General features: G+C 32.7%; 2 protein-coding genes and 1 long non-coding RNA gene across 3 annotated transcripts; 1 reads left to right on the forward strand and 2 right to left on the reverse strand.

Annotated features, from left to right (window-relative positions):
- The first annotated feature begins 8,662 nt into the window (after positions 1-8,662).
- LOC145612491 (uncharacterized) lies at positions 8,663-10,643 on the forward strand. The gene is made up of 3 exons (XR_014106618.1): positions 8,663-8,967; positions 9,128-9,208; positions 10,460-10,643. It is a non-coding gene; the product is annotated as an uncharacterized LOC145612491 (long non-coding RNA).
- Positions 10,644-13,910: 3,267 nt separating this feature from the next.
- On the reverse strand, positions 13,911-16,396 carry LOC145611037 (uncharacterized). Its single transcript, XM_081666274.1, has 5 exons — positions 16,378-16,396; positions 16,048-16,222; positions 15,261-15,424; positions 14,956-15,162; positions 13,911-14,074 (listed from the first exon to the last, which is right to left on the reverse strand). The coding sequence occupies exons 1-5, from the start codon at positions 16,394-16,396 to the stop codon at positions 13,911-13,913; spliced, it is 729 nt and encodes a 242-aa protein (XP_081522400.1).
- A 2,207-nt stretch (positions 16,397-18,603) lies between these two features.
- LOC145611039 (ribosome-inactivating protein PD-L3/PD-L4-like) lies at positions 18,604-19,677 on the reverse strand. Its single transcript, XM_081666275.1, has one exon. It carries the CDS (start codon positions 19,675-19,677, stop codon positions 18,604-18,606), a length of 1,074 nt encoding a protein of 357 aa, XP_081522401.1.
- Between the last annotated feature and the right edge of the window lie 2,279 nt (positions 19,678-21,956).

The raw sequence follows: 21,956 nt of genomic DNA on the forward strand, positions 1-21,956 counted from the left end.
AGAATAAGATACAGCGAAACATGGGAGTTAGCTCCCTCAGAATGTCCATTAAGATATAAACGCAATTTCCTAAAAAGTGAAAAAATAGGGTAATTAGTGCATGTAAAAAAATATATAAAATCGAGGAATCATGAATTTGTTCTAAAAAAATAAAAATAGGTACGCACCAGGTGTAAGTAGTGCCATCTAATGTAGTGGTGAAGGTAGTAGAATCATAATAATCACTGGGGATATCAAATTTAATACCAATTTCAAATACATTGTTGGAAATGGAATTGACTAACGACATCTTGGAGTAACTAGGCTCAGCACTAGTAATAAAAACCTCGGCTCCAAAGGTACAAGTGTTATCAACAAGAAATCCATTGTCTTCATTTTTAAAATGAACGAGCTCAATAGCCTGTGCAATTCCCCACTCTTTTCCTCGGACATCAAAATGCTTTTCTCCCAAATCTGTATTTAATATATACTACGATCGAGTATTAATATAAAATCGAGGGAATAACATAATGGAATTACCAACTAAATAAAAGCTTACCTTCAATGACAAGATACTCATCTGAATTTTGCTCCAATATGAAAAATTTCATCGAAGCATTAGCTTCTTTGTTTCGACCGGCGTTCTTCTGCCTCTTCAAGTACAAAGACACATAATTACTCCCTTGCCGTGCCTTATTTCCGTCAGGATAGATGCACATACTCCTGCATTACAAACAATATAATAATAATCATTGAACAAATCAAAGCTAGCTTAGCTAATAAATTACGAGTATTATACCATTGAACAAATCAAAGCTAGCTAATAAATGAGAAAATAAACTAACATTACGAGTATTATACCATTTCTCTTCGCCGACTGTAAAATCAGGTGTCTCGAAATATTTCAGGTTGGCTATTTCCATTGATTCTACAAGCTGTTTATAGTTGTCGATTTGAAAGATGAAGTGGCAAGGCCTTCGTGTTCTGAATGTCCTAACTGGTTTACTTGGATCGGTGAATTCGAAACTGTAGTTTCCTGCATTGCATGTTACTTTGATGTTACATCGCTCAACAATAAAACACTAAATACTTTGACATTATTTTGCATATCATAAACGTAGAAAATAAAATATATTAAACTTACTGCCTTTCCATTCCTTCATGGTTAATTGCAAAGCTTGCACTTTAGACAACGAGGGAATGAATTTGACCTTTACTAATGTGTTTGTATGTTCGTTGTTTTGTGTTCTCAATTGCAAATCATGGAGTAGTTTATATAGATAAATTTGGATCTCTTTAAATAATTAATTATTGTGACCTTAGATTAATTGGTCAAATTTTTAAAATCATATTTTCTGATCCAAAGTTTGTACATTATTATAATTTTAAAGAGTATCTAGTTGAAACTAACATACACCGGAACGAAGTTTCGGTCCTAGATTTACTATTATTAAGATCAACAAATTTTTCCTAACCTCTAAGGCTATGAGTAATATTTTCTCGGTCATTTATCATTATATTAAAAATAAATACCCATTTTGACCTTTAATTTTGAACTATTCTTATGAGCCTTTTTGAACAAAATGTTAGTAAATTTGTAATAATTAATATAAAAAAAAATGTGAGTATATGTTAGGATCATCGATCTCAATGTAGCGGAGAATATAACACACAACACCGCTGTAGTAGTCTACTAGTCTTTCATCTTCATTCTTAGGGATGTTTTTAGCGGTCATTAAAGCGGATTGGTATCAAAGGTCGGATTATTAAAAACTAATCGAAAAGTGGGATTATTCTAGGCAGATGAGGCAAAGGTCGGATTATTCCGGGCAATTTTTCTTTCAAGAAAACCTTCAATTCAATTGAAACATGAACCCATAAAACCCCTAATTCTAATATTTACCCCAATTAGAGTGGAATTTGGTGAAATCTGGTGAAGGAAATGCGAATTGAAGTTAGGAGAGCTATTTTAAAGAGAAAAATCGAGGGAATTTTTCAACCAAAATGGTCAAAATAGCGGTTAGCAGCCGTTAGGTGGGGTCTACAGACGGAAAACCCACCAAAATTTTGAAAAGGTGGTAATTTGAGTAATTACTTAATTTAAGGGGTGTTAATTTAAAGAAAAAAAGTTATAAACATGTGGTTATTTTGAAAATGGATACATTTTTGGGTGGTAATTCATTAAAATAATACTTTGAATAGTTGACTAAAGTCTCTTTCTTTTTTAAATGGATATCACTGCTTCGAAATGTTGAAATTGGCAGGCCGACAATTTCAGCCTTCATTAAATTTGATACTTAATTTTTGGCTAGTTTAAGGTTGACATGTTAATATTGTCAGTTGCGTATTAGTAGCAGTAATCATATATTAGCATGCAATAGTATTATACAGTAGTACGTAGTGGTCATAAATAAACTAATAACTACATTAATAATGTATTGCCAATTGCCATTATATATATATGCACATTTTGTAAAAAACTACTTTATAAAACACTTTTTTTTGCGAGAAACTACCTAATAAAAAAAATGTTGTAAGAAACTACCTTATAAAAGGGTAAATGTTGTAAGAGACTACCATTAATCGGAAAGTCACCGTTGACTTTCAAATTCCGGCGTTGACCACATCACGTGTCAATCACGTGACTTTTACTTCACCTTTTCCCTCCTTTTTTCTTAATTGGAACGTGACGTGATCAACGCTGGAAAACAAAAGTCAACGATGATTTTTCGACCAAGGGTAGTCTCTTACAACATTTATCCTTTTATAAGGTAGTTTCTTACAAAAAAAATTTTATTAGGTAGTTTCTCGCAAAAAAAAGTGCTTTATAAGGTAGTTTTTCACAAAATGTCCTATATATACAAAACTCATAAATCTTATTGTCGGGTTTCTTTGTAGTCGGTTTGGTGTCGCTGTAGTTTTCTATTTTTCTTTTTTGTTTATCAAAATCATATAATATATATGTCATATAATTATTTTAAAAGTTTTTCAAATCATGATAATTTTGAAAATTGACAATAGAAAAACGAAAACACTAGAAAAGCAATTTAATTGACTTAAATAAAATAAAAGGTAAGTGGCGTAGTTGGAGTATTAAAGTGAGTACATTATTATAATTTTAAAGAGTATCTAGTTGAAACTAACATACACCGGAACGAAGTTTCGGTCCTAGATTTACTATTATTAACATCAACAAATTTTTCGAAACCTCTAAGGCTATGACTAATATTTCCTCGCTCATTTATCATTATATTAAAAAAATGTCCATTTTGACCTTTTGAACTATTCTTATAAGCCTTTAATTTGGAACAAAATGTTAATAATTTATGCTAATCAATTAAAAAAAAATATGAGTATATGTTAGGATCATCGATCTCAATGTAGTGGAGAATATAACACACAACACCCCTGTAGTAGTCTTTCACCTTCATCTTAAGTGAACACATATTTTTGTCCAATTTTACTAAGAATATTATTAGCTCGACGGACCAAAATACTACGTTAATATTTATTTGACACAACCCTTAGGATGTTTATAGCATTATTATATTATTCTTAAAGAAAATAGAGATTTGGTTAGAAATAAAGCTTTCTTTCTCTTGTTACTTATAACCGTATTATTTTTACTTGACAATCATTTAAATAAATCGAATGTACATCCGTTATAAAGTTATCCTAAAATGAACAAAAAATTACCCTAATATGAATAAAAGCTACCTTGACATAAATAAAATTTACGAGATTTTTATACTTTATTGAAAAAAGGTACCCAATAAATTGTTAAAGTGACCCTAAATTTGATAAAAGTGACCTCTGATGTACAGTAAATTATTGTACAACAGATGTATACAAAAGTTACTGTTTTTACTTTTCAAAATTTACAAATCCTCGATCCCTTTGTCTATCTTTTTCGTTCCCATTTTCTTTTCGATGTATCAAAGTGTTGTTCCTATTTTTATTCTTTCTTACTACCCGACTTACATATTTATTGGGGTAACTATATGTGGAATATGGTTTTCATATTATGATTAGGCGTTCAAGTACGTTTCATAAAGGTGACACAGGTATTTTCACTTTCTAAAATTTGATTTTTACTTTTTTCAAGACAAATAATTAAAACAATGGAATATCACAAATTACCCACCCACATGAATTGACTTAATATTGTGGTCGTTTAATATATGATTATTGTCATAACCTTTTAATGATTATATAGTTCAAAATTTAGTGGTCCGGTCCAAGTTCGGTCACAACTTGATCGTTCCGGTAGGTGTTCGGTTCTTGAAAATATAATTTTCGGTCATTGGTCCAGTTCGGTGTGGTCTTTGACCGATGAACAGTCCGGTCCTATTTTACATCACATAAATAATAACCGAAAGTTATAAAAAATATAATACGTAGGTAGTAAAATAATCTTAAAGATATTGACTTGAGCCTGTTTCTTTTTTAATGGAGATCAATGATCAATACTTCAAAAAGTTGAAATTGGTAGGCCGACAACTTCTGCATTTATTAAAGTTGATACTCAATTTTTGGGCTAATTTAAGGTTAACATGTTAATATTGTCAGTGCCAGTATTAGTATGGTAATCATGCATGGTAGCAATTGTATTATACTCGTAGTACGTCGTAGTGATCATTAATTACATTAATATATGTATTGCCAATTGCCATTTATATATAAAACCTTGTCATAAATCTTATTTTCGGGTTTCTTTAATTTCTAGTGTTTGTACTCATGCATATTATTACTCCAGTTATCATGCTAGCTCTTCCAAATTAGGGGGTTGCAAAGTTGTAGCCCTAGCTACTTGCTCCAGTAATCATGTTAGAATCACATATATTAAAATAGAAAAAGTAATCAAATATCTTGATTAAAACTTTCTCAATTTTACATTTTTGATTGATATAATTACATTGAAAAGTTGAATTTGATAAAAAATAATTTTTTTGTCAGAAACTACCTAATAAAACCTAAATTTTGTGAGAAACTACCTTATAAAAAAAATATTCTAAATAACTACCTAATAAAAGGTAAAATGTTGTAACATACTACCTTTGACCAAATTTCCACCGTTGACCTACCTCAAGACACCTCCAAAACCATCTTGGGGTTGGTTTTTCGAGGTGGTAAGGTTATTACAAGGTGGTTAGAGGATACTTTGAGGTTGTGAGCATATTTTCGTGCTTTGGGATGATGGTGTTTGGGGTTAGAGGGTGGTGGTTTCGAGGGTGGAATGTGGTTTCGGTGAGGTTGAGACAATTTCAAGCAGATTATGTTGGTTTTAGGGATGAAAGCGGTGGTTTCGGGGGTGTTTTGAGATTGGTCAACGGTGGAAGTCCGGCAAAGTTATTATTTTACAACACTTTACCTTTGGGTAATAAGTCTTGTATGTGGCTAGCCAATAATAGTTTTATTTGTGCATTAATATTCAACCAACATAGATTAAACAGGTTTAGGGCTAATCTAATGATTGTATGTTAATCTGATCTAAAGTGAGTACATTACTATAATTTTACAGAGTATCTAGTTGAAACGGAGCTTCAGTTCGATCCTACTATTATTAAGATCAACAAATTTTTCTTAACCTCTAAGGCTATGAGTAATATTTTCTCGATCATTTATCATTATATTAAAAATAAATACCCATTTTGACCTTTAATTTTGAACTATTCTTATGAGCCTTTTGGAACAAAATGTTAGTAAATTTGTAATAATTAACATAAAAAAAATGTGAGTATATGTTAGGATCATCGATCTCAATGTAGCGGAGAATATAACACACAACACCGTTGTAGTAGTCTACTAGTCTTTCATCTTCGTTCTAAACGAACACATATTTTTGTCCAATTTTACTAAGAATATTAATAGCTCAACGGGCCAAAATGCTACGTTAATATTTATTTTACACAACCCTTAGGAATGTTTTTAGCAGTCGTTAAAGCGGATTGGTATCAAAGGTCGGATTATTAAAAAATAATCAAAAAGTGGAATTATTCTAGGCAGATGAGGCAAAGGTCAGATTATTCTGGGCAATTTTTCCTTCAAGAAAACCTTTAATTCAATTGAAACATGAACCCATAAAACCCCTAATTCTACTATTTACCCCAATTAGAGTGGAATTTGGTGAAGGAAATGCAAATTGAAGTTAGGAGAGCTATTTTAAAGAGAAAAATCAAGGGAAATTTTCAACCAAAATGGTCAAAATAGCGGTTAGCAGCCGTTAGGTGGGGTCTACAGACGGAAACCCACCAAAATTTTGAAAAGGTTGTAATTTGAGTAATTACTTAATTTAAGGGGCGTTAATTTAAAGAAAAAAAGTTATAAACATGTGGATATTTTGAAAATGGATACATTTTTAGGTGGTAATTCATTAAAATAATACTTTGAAAAGTTGACTGAAGTCTCTTTCTTTTTTAAATGGATATCACTACTTCGAAATGTTGAAATTGGCAGGCCGACAATTTCAGCCTTCATTAAATTTGATACTTAATTTTTGGCTAGTTTAAGGTTGACATGTTAATATTGTCAGTTGCGAATTAGTAGCAGTAATCATATATTAGCATGCAATAGTATTATACAGTAGTACGTAGTGATCATAAATAAACTAATAACTACATTAATAATGTATTGCCAATTGCCATTATATATATAAAAGTCATAAATCTTATTATCGGGTTTCTTTGTAGTCCCCTTTCTCCAATGTGGGATACTTATAAATGCTACAATGCAATGGGTTTCAACTATTGAAGCATAACAACCGTAAATAATAATCCTCATAATTATTTACTTGTGATTACTCATTTACTCTTGTACAGCTAGCTTTCTTATCACATAGTATACTTATCACTTTAAGTAGTTATATTTTGTAATTATCTTAGCTATGTAGTTCTCATGTAAAGTCTATTTAAAGGCTTCCTCTGTTTAATAGCAAGCATCTTGAAAAGCATTCTCTTCTTATTCTTATATCAACAAGAGGAGAGAGATATAATATTTTAATGCAGTAATTTTACCCAAAAAGGAGATGTAATACTATTAAAACACGCCCGAATTTGATAAGTGTAACACTTATTAAAACACGGAGGGAGTAGTACAATATTCTGAAAGATATTGACTTGAGCCTGTTTCTTTTTTAATGGAGATCAATACTTCAAAAAGTTGCCGACAACTTCTGCATTTATTAAAGTTGATACTCAAATTTTGGCCAATTTAAGGTTAACATGTTAATATTGTCAGTGCCAGTATTAGGATGGTAATCATGCATTGTAGCAATAGTACTCCCTCCGTCCTCTTTTGACAACTTTATACATACCCCTCATGACAAGAGTGTTATTAGTTGACTAATTCATATAGAATGCTTACTAGATAGGTACCCGCGCGTTGCACGGTGGTGATAAGTAAATTTTTTTATATTTCTTTTATATCTTTTATTGTTAATAACTTTTTAACATGACTCAATTTGTATTTTTTTTTTAAAAAAAAGTTTGTTTATAAATTCATTCAAATCCTTTTTCGATGGTTATAATTTTTTTTTAACATTTAATGGTTATTATTTAACGATGCATCATAATATTTATTATGTTATTGAAAATATACTAAAATGATTGTTAGACAAAATATATTTAACATTGCATTATCTAATTAACTTATACGTTTATAAAGGAAATAAATGTCAAAGTCAAGCTTTAGATTTTTAGTTTCCTACCTACTTGATCCTAATTTCTAGCAAGTAAAATGAAAAGGCCAAAAAAAAAAATAATAACATCATATGTGAATTTGGAAGGAAATTTTTTAATGAGAGCTTGACACAAAAGACATTTTAGGAATTGATGACATCAGCATATTTTTAGTATTAGTTAAATAGATATCAATTAGTTAAACTTATTTTGTTATTAGTGGTGAGAATAATTTTATGTAATCTGTTCATGGGAATATCTCCCAGATAGTTAGCCTTAATTTGTTATTTTGATTCCTATACATTGTGTAACTTTATATGGAGTAGTGGAATATATATACTATCAGCATTTTGTTTTATTTTTAATAGAAAATACCTAAGGGTATTCTAAGGGTATTTGTCACGGAAAAATTTAAGGAATAACTTTTTTTTTCTAAGTTAGGGACTAAGGAGGTTCCCGTGATGGCGTCTAGACCAGCCTACTACGATAACCAAAGCAAGACAAGCAAACAAAGGCAAACACAAGACTACTTATTATTACTTTGAGAATGAGAGTACAATACAAGGCAATGAGCCCGAATGAGTGGATGCCCAACGAATGGGGCAAGTCCTCTATTTATCTATACTACTCAAGGGCTGGCCACATTCTGGCCAAATAGGAATAACTTCCTACTACTTTGTTACACTACTACAAAAATGGGCAAAGAGATCTATTAAAAGAGACCTGTTATATCATCTAACAGGTCTCTTTAATTAATGAGACCTGTTTTCAGTATTAACAGGTCCCTTATGTACACTTTGATGGCGGGAAAATAAACAAAGAGACCTATTGTTGTTGTTAACAGGTCTCTTTTATGTGTTATCATTTTTTTAATTATAAAATATTAGTATCATTGTACGATACAAGGCAATAAAGACTATACTTTATTCTTTAAAAAAAAAAAACAAAAAGCAAATTAAAAACCCACTTCTCTGCCCAAAATAGTAGTTTCACTCCAAACCCTTGAATTTCCATTGTTCTCACTTCTCAAGGTCGGTTCACCACCATAGTTGGAGGCCATTGTTTCTCATGGTGTTTCCACGCACTATCGTTCGATTTGCAAGGTCGTCGTCCCCACCTCCGTTGTATAGAGCGATTACGAATGGGTGTTTCATTCAATCGTTTCTCCTTTTGCGTGTTTGTTGTACGAAGCGACCTGCGACCACGACCAATGTCGTCTTTCGGCGCAACTCACCACCCTCTACTCTCGTTGTTTTGATGTGGAATTGTCTTGGCTCTCATTTGTTGAATCTATGCAATATTACTTGAAAAGGTTTCCCCACTTTCTCTCTCCTAGGGTTTCATTTTTTCGTCAGATATTCATTTAATTGTTCTTGATCTCAGTTTGTTGGTAAGTTCAAGATCGTAAAGTAGGAGATCTATCCGATGGTGATATGAAGAAGTTTATTGTGATTGCAATTGTGATTATGCAGATTGTTTGATGAAGAAATCGTAATCATTTCAAGCTGAATTCAACGAAGAAATTAAGCAATTCAAGCTTAAGAGAGATGCAGGTTCGGTAATATTAACATTGATCAGTTAATTAGATTGATTAGCATAATTGCTACTATTGAAGCCATTGTTGATCTTTATTTCTCTTTTAACTTGCTCCAATTTTTGACTTTTTTTGGTTCAAAGTTTTGATTAATGGTTTATCAGTGAATATTGCATTGTTGATTTTGATGTAATTTGTTCTCAAAGTGGTAAAATTGGTGAACGTGGATGAATGAGTTTTTTAATACAATTTTGATTTTTGAATGTCCACTAGATTGAGTAGTAAATTGGTGAACATTAGACAAAAGTTTGATTATGTTTTATTGCCTTTTAAGTGCTAAATTAGTGAATTTTGGAGTAATGTGTCTGAAAAGATTTGATTTATTAGCATTAATTTGGTGACTTTTGTAAATGGAATTGATTAGTTTCGGTTTCCAAGTGTTAAATTTGTTAATTTGGAATTTTGAATAATTGGGTTTAATCAAATTTTATTTCTGATTTATGAATGGGTTTGGTAAATTTAGTTGATTTCTTCCAAGTAGTAATCTCATTAATATGGTGAATTGGAATCATAGTTGATTAGTTTTGGCTTTTAACTGGTGAATTTGAAATCATGATCTTAATAAATTTTGGTCCATGGATAATCAAGGAATTTTGCATAATGGGCTGGCCAAAAGGCTTTGATTAGTTGGTTTGAAATGGTAAATTGTTGAATTAAGATTGATCAAATTTTGGGTTTGAGCTCTTAACGGATGAAATTAGATTATTGAGTTAGTCTAAATTTTAGTAAGGATTAAGTTTATTACAATTATTAATCATTTATATTTCCTCATTCTTTGACCTGCAGTTGTAACGAGAGATGTCCCATGAAATTGTGGTTAAGCTTGTGAATGTGATAAAGCTTGCGGGTTTTTACCAATGACATCAACTCACGGTGAAAAAGCATGTGTTTAAGGTGATAACCTGCTTAAGTTATATTTTTGATTCGGTTCAGTGTTATGTATCTAAAGGTTGTATTTTGATTGTTTTGAATTGAGGTTTAAGGGGGGGGGGGGGGGGGTGGTATTTATAGTGGTAAAAAAATTTCGACCGAGGGAAAGATAGATTCAATCGAGGAATTAATAAGTTCAAAATGCAAGTAATAAGCTATGGGGGAAGAGGCAGAAGAGACATGTTGCTGAATCACTTGCTATAGCTTTTTGTTGTTGATATTAAGTTTTTTTGTTACAAGAATTAAGCCTTGTTTTTGAATTGTTTTCAATTGTGTATAGGAGGATGATGAGCAGTTCAAGAAACTCAGTCAAGGAAGTTGATGAATGAAGGGGCTAAAGAAATTATCAAGAATGTGTTGGATTCACTTTATAAAATAAGACAGTTGTTGGTTATGGTTGCTTGTAAATTATTTATATAAAGCTCATATATACAGTACTTGTTAATTGTGTAAACAATTTTCTTGTATACTTGTAAATTTGAATAATTAGTTTATATATAATTTATTCTTATTATAATTTACTTTTTATTCGCCATTTTAGTACAGTAATTATAAAATAATAAATAAATCATTAAAATTTAAATTATTATTTTAAAAAATAAGGTTAAAAGAGACTTGTTGTCTTTCAAAGCAGGTCTCTTTGATGGCGTCAAAGAGACCTGTTATGTTCAATAACTGGTCTCTTTCCCTTCATGAATATAAAAGGTAATTACATGCAAAGAGACCTGTTCGCTTACATAACAGGTCTCTTTGACTCATTCAAAGAGACTTGTTGACTTGAACAGGTCTCTTTATCAAAGAGACCTGTGAGCTAGAGACCTCCTCTAAATAGGTCTCTTACGCCTATTATAACAGGTCTCTTTGGCCCTTTTTGTAGTAGTGTTAACTGCCCACTACATGATAACTGCCTACTATCAAGTAACTGCCACTTAAACAGGTGTCTTGCATGCATGCTTGCCACTTAAGGAGTAGTGGGCTTCGTGGGTGGTTACTATAACCGCCCACTTCCCCACTACCAATCCCTCCTAGAATTAAGGGATGGATGCCACGTCATTCCCCATTCTTCTCAACTGATGAGTGGTTATCACTCCGTGGTAACCGTTTCCCATGATCCCCACTACGCGGGTAACCATCAACCCACGTTCTCCACTAAGCCACCCAAGTAACCGTCAAGTAACTACCCTCACTCGTGATCCCTACAAATAGAATTCACTCTAGCTATCAACCCCACACACACTAAGTTGTGCTTAGACTCCCGGAGCCTTGCAAATCTTAGCCAATGCGTTCCAGCCATGGTGCATCGACTTGGATCAGGCCGTAGCTTTAAGCCAACCCCCTAACTAAATCCCATCGTGCCATAGCCCCCATAGGCTATTATATGTCCAAGGCTACGTTCATGGCCCTTGGCCATGACGCCACCCAAGGTTGGCCACCAACCCATGAGTGAGCACCTACCCCCTAAAGAGCTTTATATTGATTTGGTTAAGTAATACTAGTGAGCACTCAACTGACGGAAACATAATTATGTTCCCATGGGACAATCTCTTGCCTATGGTCCCATTGGAGGTGTGGTTAAGAGGTTACTTAGGTCCTCTTAGGGTGCCCTGCCCTTGCGGGGCCGGACTGGAGGGTTTCTAGGTAAGCCTAGCACAATAGGTGGAAGATCGTACTCGGGACTTGGCATGGCCTTGCCATGTGGCCGGCGCGAGGTTGTAGCCACATCAGCAGCGGAGACGCTAGCCCCTGTCTTTGAGTGTGACAGTATTCTAGTAATATGTAATGTTACGATATTTATTATATATATGACTGCCCCAGCACCCTAGAGGGATGAGCTGTATCGTTATTCACACTTGATATCAAGAGCAATTTTAATAAAAGGTCACTTTTTATATTAAAAAAAAAATTAAGAAGGGGGAAAAGAAAGGCTCTCATTACCTGGCTTGGAATAAGAACACGATCCGATAATTTTATTTTTCAAAATAAATTACTCTTCACTACATCGTTGGTAATTGATCATATACTTACGTTTTTGTTACCAATTAATTTACAAAATTATTGCGTTTGTTATTTTGGGGGGATTTTCTTCATTTTCGACGCTCTTCTATCTGAAATTATTTTTCTTCCATCATTGACATTTAATGTCCCTTGAATCTCCTTTATCTAATAATTAAAATAATAATGCAAGCAATTTAATCTCCTATATTTGATTATTAATATTTTTATCTTTTAACCCTTTGAAATTTTTTTTTTTGAAAACCCACTTTCTTTCTATCCTATTTTTTCACGAAATTTCAAATGTTTTGCCATTTGAACCCCAAAATCAACTTTCATAAAATTCAAATCAAAAGCCCCTTATAAACAGGGGTCACCGCACTCAATACACCCCATTTGCTTCTAATGTTTGAATGGAAAATGGGGTGGGAGGGCCGGAGGGGGTTACATCAGTAGTATTGTTTAGAATTTAGATTACAAAAACCAGTTGCCACCTACAAATTACAATCATTCTATATAAAAAGAAAAAAAATGGAGGGCTATTAAATTTTGAGAAGAATATATAACAAGAAAAAAAAGAAAAAAAAAAAACCATTATGAAGACATATTGTTAGAGCGAGGATCATCTCAACCAAAAATTTAAGCTTGTGGTTAAGACTCAGGTATATGTTTTATATTCTATGATGCCCCCTCACATGAGAGTCTTTTGGGCTTAAGATGTGGATGCAGGGCCCTTCGCATACCCAACGCCAAATATTTTACTTGAAAGTTGGGGGGGGGGGTTTGATGAGATTCAAACCCGTGACCTTTGTATAACATTGGTCCATTACCATGTTGGTGGACTAACTCAACCAAAAGTTTAAACTGATGGTTAATGTTCAGTAATATGTTTTATGCGGTGACATATGTATAAATTTTAGTTTGGAGGGGCACTTAGGAAATAAAAAAGAAGTAATAACAAAAATGCTTGTTCTAGGGATTGTACCTAAAACCAAACATAAGGCAGTTGGATTACCAGTGAGACAAAGCCAGTTTAATATCATGTATTGCATTGAAATTGTATTTAAGCTATATAATAAATTATTCTTTATATTGATTAAAAAAAATTAAAAAAAAAATTTTGGTGGGGCTTGTGTCACCCAAGCCTTACTGTAGATCCACCATTGTTTTATACTCTATCACACCTCCTTACATGAGAGTTTGTTAGGCTTGAATTGTGGATGTAACATAGACACATCTCATACCCAGTGATTAATATTCAACTAGGATGGAGTGGATGAGATTCGAAGCCGTAACCTACCTTTACGTTACGTTGGTTCTGATACCATGTTAGAAGATCATTTCAACCAAAAGGTTAAACTTGTGGTTAAGGCATAAGAATAGGTTTTTATACTCTATCACATATTTGTTATGAGAAAAAAGGTTATCAAATATGTACATAGTAAATTATAAATCCCAACATCATAATATCATAATAACGGGACAACAAATACAATATTCTCATATAGATTAATTAATTGAAATGAAAAGAATTACATGAAAAACCCTCACTTAAAGAGTAAGGTAAAACCATGCAATTCTACTGAAACCATAAAGGGATGAATAACACAATATGTCTTGTGTAAGAGACTTTGGTTCGTTTCATACATACTCATGGTTGTAAAAAGAAGAAAAAACAAAGGAAATCCAATACAAATGAAGAGTATGCATGTAGTGAAGTGATGGTGGTTGAGAATATCTTAACCATCAGTGTCATTTATCATAAAGACACTTTTGAATTGGACCTTCACATTTGCAGTTTGGAAATAATCATATTTGGTTGACGAATCAAAGAAGGCTTCTATTTCAATAAACTTAGAATAGCCTGATGAATCCTTTGTGCTATGGTACCAGTCAAGAGCAGCTACAAGAGGAAAACAATTATTAAAAAAAAAAAAAAAGTTAACATGCAATGGTCGTTTAATTTGTTGCCTAATAATGAAACTAAATTAATAACTTTAAAATCTAAAGTACATATATAGTACTCCTAATTTGTGCACACACTTTATGAAAATGTGAAATCATCAACTTTATAGGTCGGTACCTCATGACAAGAGTGTTAGTTGACTAATAATTCATATAGAGTGCTTATATTAATTAGTTAAAATTATGCTGTTAGTGGTGATCGAGAATATATATGTAGAATAATTTCAAGTAATCTGTTCATGGGATTATCAACCCTGTTAGTTAGCCTTAATTTGTTATTTTGATTCCTATACATTGTGTAACTTTACGTTGAGTGGAATATACTATCAGCATTTTGTTTTTTTTTTTTTTTTTAATAAAAGGTCACTTTTTTAAAAAAAAAAAATAAAAAATAAAAAAATAAGAAGGGGGAGAAGAAAGGCTCTCATTACCTGGCTTGGAATAAGAATACGATCCAGTTATTTTATTTTTCAAACTTAGTTGAAAATTAACGAACATGTTCGTTTCATAGGAAAGCTTGTCACTATCCATTAGAATCAGATACAACGATACATGGGTGTTAATTCCCTCCAAATGTCCGGTTAGATATAATCGCAGTTTCCTATTAAGATTTAAATTGAAAAAAAGGTGATTAGAGTTAAAACATAATAATCATGGTACTAATTATATAAATAATGGGAATTTATGTACTATTTATTGGTTAAAAAAAAAAAAAAAAAAAAAAAACAACAGTTACGCACCAAGTGTAAGTATTACCATCTAATGTAGTGGTGAAAGTAGTAGAATCATAATAATCTTTTTGGAGATCAAATTTAATACCGATTTCAAATACATTCTTGGGTAAAATATTGACTGACGACATCTTCAAGTAACTAGGCTTGGCACTTGTAATAAAAACCTCAGCTCCAAAGGTGCAAGTGTTCTCAACAAGAAATCCGTTGGCTACATTTTTAAAATGATCCAACTCTAGAGCCTTTGCTATTCCCCACTCTTTTCCCCGAACATTAAAATGATTTTTTCCCAAATCTGTATACAATACAAGTATAATTTAATTGGATGGATACTAATTAAAAATGATTAAATATAAATTATCTGGACTAATTTGATTATAAACTAAAGCATGCCTGCGATGACAAGAAACTCATCTGAAAATTGCTCCAATATGAAAAATTTCATTGAAATATTAGCTTCTTTGTTTCGACTGACATTCTTTTGCCTCCTCAAATACAGAGACACATAATTACTCCCTTGCCTTGCCTGATTTCCGTAAGGATATATGCGCATACTCCTACATTACAAACAAGAAACATTTAGGGAAATAATATTAGTAAAAACATATAGCCCAACGAGCTAGCTATTACTCTGTACAAAAATATACTTCCTCCATTTTTTAATACTTGCAATTAAAGTTATCAAAATCAGGATTTTAATTTAAATTTGAAAGATCAGAATCGAATCTTAGAATACTAAAAACTTATGGACATACATAATTAAAATGTCATATTAAATTAAAAATTGAATTAAATATATTTAAATAATGAATTTGAAACCAAATCATTTATAGAAAATAGTTGTTTACTATTAAGCAACCAATAATTAATTAACACTATATGTTAACAGAATTGAATGTAATTTTTGTTGAAATTGTACTATCACCCTTTTTTTAATTTTTAAGCTCATGGTCCACTAATTATACTCCTAATAGCCTCACACCCCTATTTTAAGCGTATTAAAACATATGAGACCTACTTTATAAAAATTCCATGAAAAGTGTGTGTTTTATAAATGTTGGGCCGCTAATTTATAAAAATCACTGAATTGAAGTAGGTCTCCCGGAGAAAATTTATAATATTACATTTCAATAATCATAATGAACAGAGCTAATAAATGAGAAAATAAACATTGTTATACCATTCCTCATCGCCAGCTTTGAAACAAGGTGTCTCGAAATATTTCAGGTTGGCTTCTTTCATTGAATCTACAAGCTGTTCATAGTTGTCGATTTCAAAGACGAAGTGGCAAGGCTTTCGTGTTCTGAATGTCCTTACTGGTTTGCTTGGATCAGTGGATTCGAAACTGTAGTTTCCTGCAGAATTGCTTAATGCTTATTTACGTTATTAAAACTTTAAACATATATCATAAAATAAAAAATCATGTCATACATACTTTTAGATTCGTTGCAATTTGATTGAAAAAAAATATACATCCATACAAGCAAGAACCTGCATAGAAAAAACTTACTGCCTTTCCACTCCTTCATGGTGAATCGCAAAGCTTGGATTACTAGCTAGTTTGCACTTTAGACGAGGGATTGAACTTGACTATTGTGTTTGCATGTTCGTTGTTTTTTCTAGTCCATTGCAAAGTCTGGAGTAGTTTATATAGATAAATTAAAATCTCTTTAAATGATTAATTATTATGACTCTACATTAATTGGTCAAATTTTTTTAATCATGTCTTCAGATCTAAATAAAGTTAGTACATTATCAAAATTATACTAGCACCTAGTTATTACACTATTAAGATCGACACATTTTTTCCTAACCCCACAAAGCTTTCAGTAATATTTTGTTTGCAACTCCCTCCGTCCCCTTTTGATAGTCCCTTATGGGCAAATTAATGGGTTTTTAGGTCGAATTCGACCATGAAAACTCCAGATCTGGGGTTTTCATGGTCGAATTTGACCATATAAACTAAAAATTAAAGAATTCATAAACTAGGTATGTTTACCCTTTTCTTTTAATTTATTATATTTTTTTTTAAAAAAAAAATTTGGGTACTGGTGGTCTGATGTGGTGGTGCGTATGGGCGTAGTGGTGCGAGTGGCCGGGCTGAGTTTTGGGTTAGTTAGGGGCTTTGGGCTTTGTGTTAGGGGCTAGTGGTGTGTGGGGTCTTAGGGTTGGGTTAGTTAGGGGTTGTGGGCTTAGGCGGGTTTAGGGTGGGTAGAGTGGTGGGGATGGTTTAGATCTGGGTTAGTTAGGGGTTGTGGGCTTAGTTGGGTTTAAGGTTAGGGTAGGGAGAGTGGTGGGGATGGTTTCAATCTGGTTTTTGTGTTAGTTTGAGGGGAGAGGCGTGGGCTTAGGTTAGGGTTTGTTAGAGGTGGTGGTGGTGGTGAAACGTTGTGCCCTGGTGGTGCGGCGTGTTTTTTAATTGGATCGAAAACTTTTCCGACGGAATTTTCGTCGTAAATTTCCGACAAATTTACAATCCGTCACCGACGAACTTTTTCGGTACCTGAAATTATATTCCGAGGACCGAATTCCGTCGGAAAAGGGCGTTTTCCTACCAGAGGGTTTCCGACAACCGCTTATGACGGAATTTCGTCGAAAAGGGGTTTTTCGACGGATTTCCGGGTGATTCCGACGGAATTTTACGGTCGGAAATTACCTATTTTCGATTGGGTGATTCCGACGGATTGCGACACCAATCAATTGCAATTCTTGCGATTGGGGATGTAAGGAGCCTTACATGCAAAGCCGAGTCGGGTTGACCCGAGTGAGTTCGAACCAAATAGCAGCTCCTTTTAGAGTCAATATATTTTTTCCGTTGTTGATATGAGCGACGGATTTTTTTTTTTCCGTTGCTAAAGCTAGCTAAAGATTTATTTTTACCGTCGCTAAATCTAGCAACGGATTTTTTTTTCCATCGCTAAATCCACCGATGGATTCTTTTTCCGTCTCTAAATCCATTTAGCGACAAGGCTTTTATCAATGGAGTGATTCTGTAGATATATCTGTAGCTAGCTATGTCCAGCGACGGATTTTTAGAAATTAGCAACGGATTTCACCTGTCGCTAAAAGGCCAAATTTTTGTAATGGGGGAGCACTTTCCATCCATGAGCTAAGAGGTTCAATCCCCTCTAGTTTGAAGGGTGTGATTCCCTTGCCTTTCCTTCCATTTTCCCAAATTGTCTAGTTTGAGAGGTTCTAGCCCGATAGGGCCCTTCATCTAACCTACCCAAAAATAATTATTAACTTAATTCTACTGAATACTGTCTATGAGTAGAAATATCTTTAAAATTAACACCAACATGTTAGTGCACCGATAAGCAAAAAGTTTCATATATAAACATCATCTCGGCTATGCAAAGCCACAAAACTAAACAATTATTGCTATTATAAAAGGCAACAAAATGAGTAAGGGATAACTCAAGTCGTTAGAGTTTCTCTCCTGATTCCACGAATCAAAAGATATCGGGATCGATGATTCTCATCACCCGCATTTGTGGCTCTCTAAAGACCAAAAATAAATAAATAAAACAAAATTATTTGAGATGGTCCTTAAAAATTAAATGAAAATTTTGTTCAAAAGTGCCCTCTTTCTTGGTCCTTTTGAACAAATTTTCCAAAGTAAATTAAATAAATTTTGTTTTCATTAAGGAATTGAAATGGGGATTACACGCAATACATACTCAACATATTGTTGTCTTATTACACTGAAATAACTACAGCAAATCCTTGGTTAGTTTCAAAGTTCAGCCTCATAATCATCATCACCATTGCTGGCTTTAAAAAAAGTCATGAACTGGTTGAAATAACTTTGTACTTTATTGATGAAAGGTGCTAGATATACTCCTTTGTTAGCGGTCGTATTAGCGCCTTCGTTCTCTAGATATACTCGGTTGATAGCGGTCGTAGTAGCGCCTTCGTTCTCTAGATATACTCGGTTGATAGCGGTCGTAGTAGTAGCGCCTTCGTTCTTTAGAAGCCCCATGTCTTTAGCAATTTCTTTGACACTGGACACTGTCCAAGGATTATTATCAGGATATCTTAAAGCTAGCGACAGCGAGATTACATCTCCCCTAGAATTCTTAATTCCTACAGTGATCTTCTGCCAACTCGCTTCTAATTCAATGGTTTTGTAGTCGGGTTTATAACAATTATTAATATCTAGCTCAAATTTTTGCACAATCATGTTCTCGATGTATGCAAATCGTGCTGCCTCGGAAAGCATTTGAACAACAACGAGCATAAATTGAGCTTCATTCTTATCAACAACGGGCTTCCCATAAACTTTGTTAAAGAATATGATTATTGGCTGTTTTCCCAATCCCAATTTTGGTCTAAGAACTTCTGCCTTAGTCTCAATTGATCCATAATTACTATCATAATTCATAATTAGACGATTAGCTTGACCTTGTGCTTGTGGAAAGAGACTTCTTTGAACATCAGCGGGAACATCCCTAAAAATATGTGATCTAAAGTTTCCATTAAAAATGTCTAGATAAGCAATCACATATAAACTAAAACCTTTATTTAAATTCACAGCAATTTTGATTGTCCTTCCCTGTGATGCTGTAAAATCGACATAAAGATACTTTGCTGAAGGTGCAGCCATTACTGGTATATCTTTGCAGCCGCCATATACAATGTTTTTATCCTTCACTTCTTCACGCACTTTAGTCAACAATTGTGAGTAGGTAGCTGCTGAAGCATTTTCGATGTCGAATTGTATATCTGATGCCACAAGAGTTGGTTCAAGCACCATCCATATTGCTATAGCTACCACAACATAAGCGCTCATGATTTTGATTCCCACCATTCTACTTGTCAAAACTAGATACACACAATTTTGTTAGAATGTTGTACAGATTACTTGCAATAATGTACCTACTTAGCTAGAAGTTAGAATGCATTATAAAGAAGATATTTGAAGAGGTAAACGATATATATAATAAATAAACATAATTCTAACACCGGAAACATGTAATTTTCATCCTCCTTTTGTTTCAATTATATTCATTAATATGCTCATTTACCATCAAATCTCTTCTTTAAAATTTAAAAACTTTTTATATTGAAAGTAATATGAAATGAATTGTGCTAAAGAAAAAGAAGTATCAACACACAAATAATAAAATAAAAATTACTTGCTATTGTACATTATAAACCGGCATCGACTTAGTTAATTAATAGTTTATACATTAACAAAAGTCACTTACCAATTTCCCCAAAAAAAAAAAAAAAAAAAAAAAAGGAAAAGAAAGAAAGAAGATTATTTACCAATAAAAACTGCTAAATGAATGTGACTTGCTTATATGTGCAGCTGACTAAGAGAAAGTCGTACTAAATGAGCTGCAAATACCGCTCAACTTACCATCTTTAAATAGAAGTCATGAGACAAGTTCATGCGAACTTGCGAAGACATGTTAGCTAGACACTTAAATTACTTCCTCCGTTTTTATTTAGTTGCAACACACCTCTTTGGCATGCATTTTAAGTAAGATTATAGACTAGGTAAACGAATAAATTAATTTACAAAATTTTACCACGCCTATAAGAATAAAGGGATATGTTGCTACGGTTTAAATTTCATAGCTTAATTCATTTGTAAAGTTTTGGGTGAGACGGACTCACGTGAGTCCACTATCATGTTTTTGGTGTTGCGGGCCTCGCAATCGGGTTTAGTTTGCCTGCGCCTTTTTATTGGACTTTTGTTATTGAGCCCGGTCTCACGTGAGTCCGGTCTCACACAAAACTTTTTGTAATTCATTCGTTTACCTAGTTTAATCACCTCATCGAAAAATGTGATAAAAGGTGTGTTGCAAGTATAAAAAAAACAGAGTAATATTTTAGCAATTATATACTTCCTCTGTTTTTCTTTAGTTGATATCTTTCTATTATCACGCTTGCCAACACATGTTTTTTTAACACTTAATAACTTCAATTATCAACATTATAAAACTATAAAAAGTGGATATTAATAAAATATATATATAGACGATTCAAACAAGATCTCACATGAATATGTTTTATCGTATCTATAAACCGCAAAAGCGAGTCAAAACATGTGTGAATAGTGTAAAAGTCAAACGGTGTCAACTAAAAAAACGGAGGAAGTATTTCATATAGATTAATACATATAAATCACTCTCTCTTTTTCATAATAATCGCAACACTTTAACCAATATACATGTTGATGCACAACCTTAACCATTAATATATGTATTTATATATTATTACGAAATGTAAAAGCTCAAAATATTTACATGACAATATATGCTTTTTTATATTATTGATAAAAAGTATAGCCAAATTAAATATATAAATAGTGAAAATGGTCAAAGTGTTAAGATTATTATGAACGAGTACTCAATTTTAGCAATTATATTCCATATAGATTATATTTTAGCAATTATATTCTATATTGATCAACTATACAATAAAGTAACTGTGATTAATACAAGCTATAATGTTCTTGTCTCCAATAAGTGTAACAGGTAAATTTTGTCACGCATTATATATATAGTACTATATTATACAAGTACTCCGATGTAATAAGATGATGCAAATAAACAATAGATATGATATTTTAGTTTGTCAAGTTGTGTATTTTTTATCAATGAGCCAAATTTCGTACCACATTCTCACAATCCTAGATCCGCCACTGTCCGTATGATACTGCATGATACTAGGAGAAACCGAGAAACGTGGTAGTCTTGTTAAACAATCAGATCCATTCTGGGGAAAAAGTAAACGATCGAATTCGTCCTATTTTGATTTTAATAAGACTAGTAATGTTAGGTTTTCTTTTCAAATCAATTTAGTTAGACATTGATACATACACAGGTAAATTATAAAATTCACATGCACGAATCACACTTTAGTTTTATTTGTTCGGTGAAAAGAAAAATCTAACAAAGGGATAATGTACGTAGAGTGCTTTGCTAATCCTTTATTTTAATTTATCATCAATTCATGATCCTATATACGGAGTACGTACTTCATTACCCATTCCATTTTAATGATAATGTTTGGAGTTTTGCAATATTCACAGTTTCACATATGTTGCTTTTATGGAAAATTTGATAATTACCACCA

Source organism: Chenopodium album, chromosome 24, assembly GCF_948465745.1.
Source record: "Chenopodium album chromosome 24, dcCheAlbu1.1, whole genome shotgun sequence".
Lineage (NCBI taxonomy): Eukaryota > Viridiplantae > Streptophyta > Magnoliopsida > Caryophyllales > Amaranthaceae > Chenopodium > Chenopodium album.

Excerpts from the sequence above, each read along its gene's own strand:
- LOC145611039 (XM_081666275.1), bottom strand. The coding sequence starts at position 19,677 with ATGGTGGGAATCAAAATCATGAGCGCTTATGTTGTGGTAGCTATAGCA.
- LOC145611037 (XM_081666274.1), bottom strand. Across the intron at positions 15,163-15,260 it reads TGAGTTTCTTGTCATCGCAG|ATTTGGGAAAAAATCATTTT; the intron begins GCATGCTTTAGT and ends TATTGTATACAG. Across the intron at positions 14,075-14,955 it reads CAAGAATGTATTTGAAATCG|CTGCTCTTGACTGGTACCAT; the intron begins GTATTAAATTTG and ends TTCCTCTTGTAG.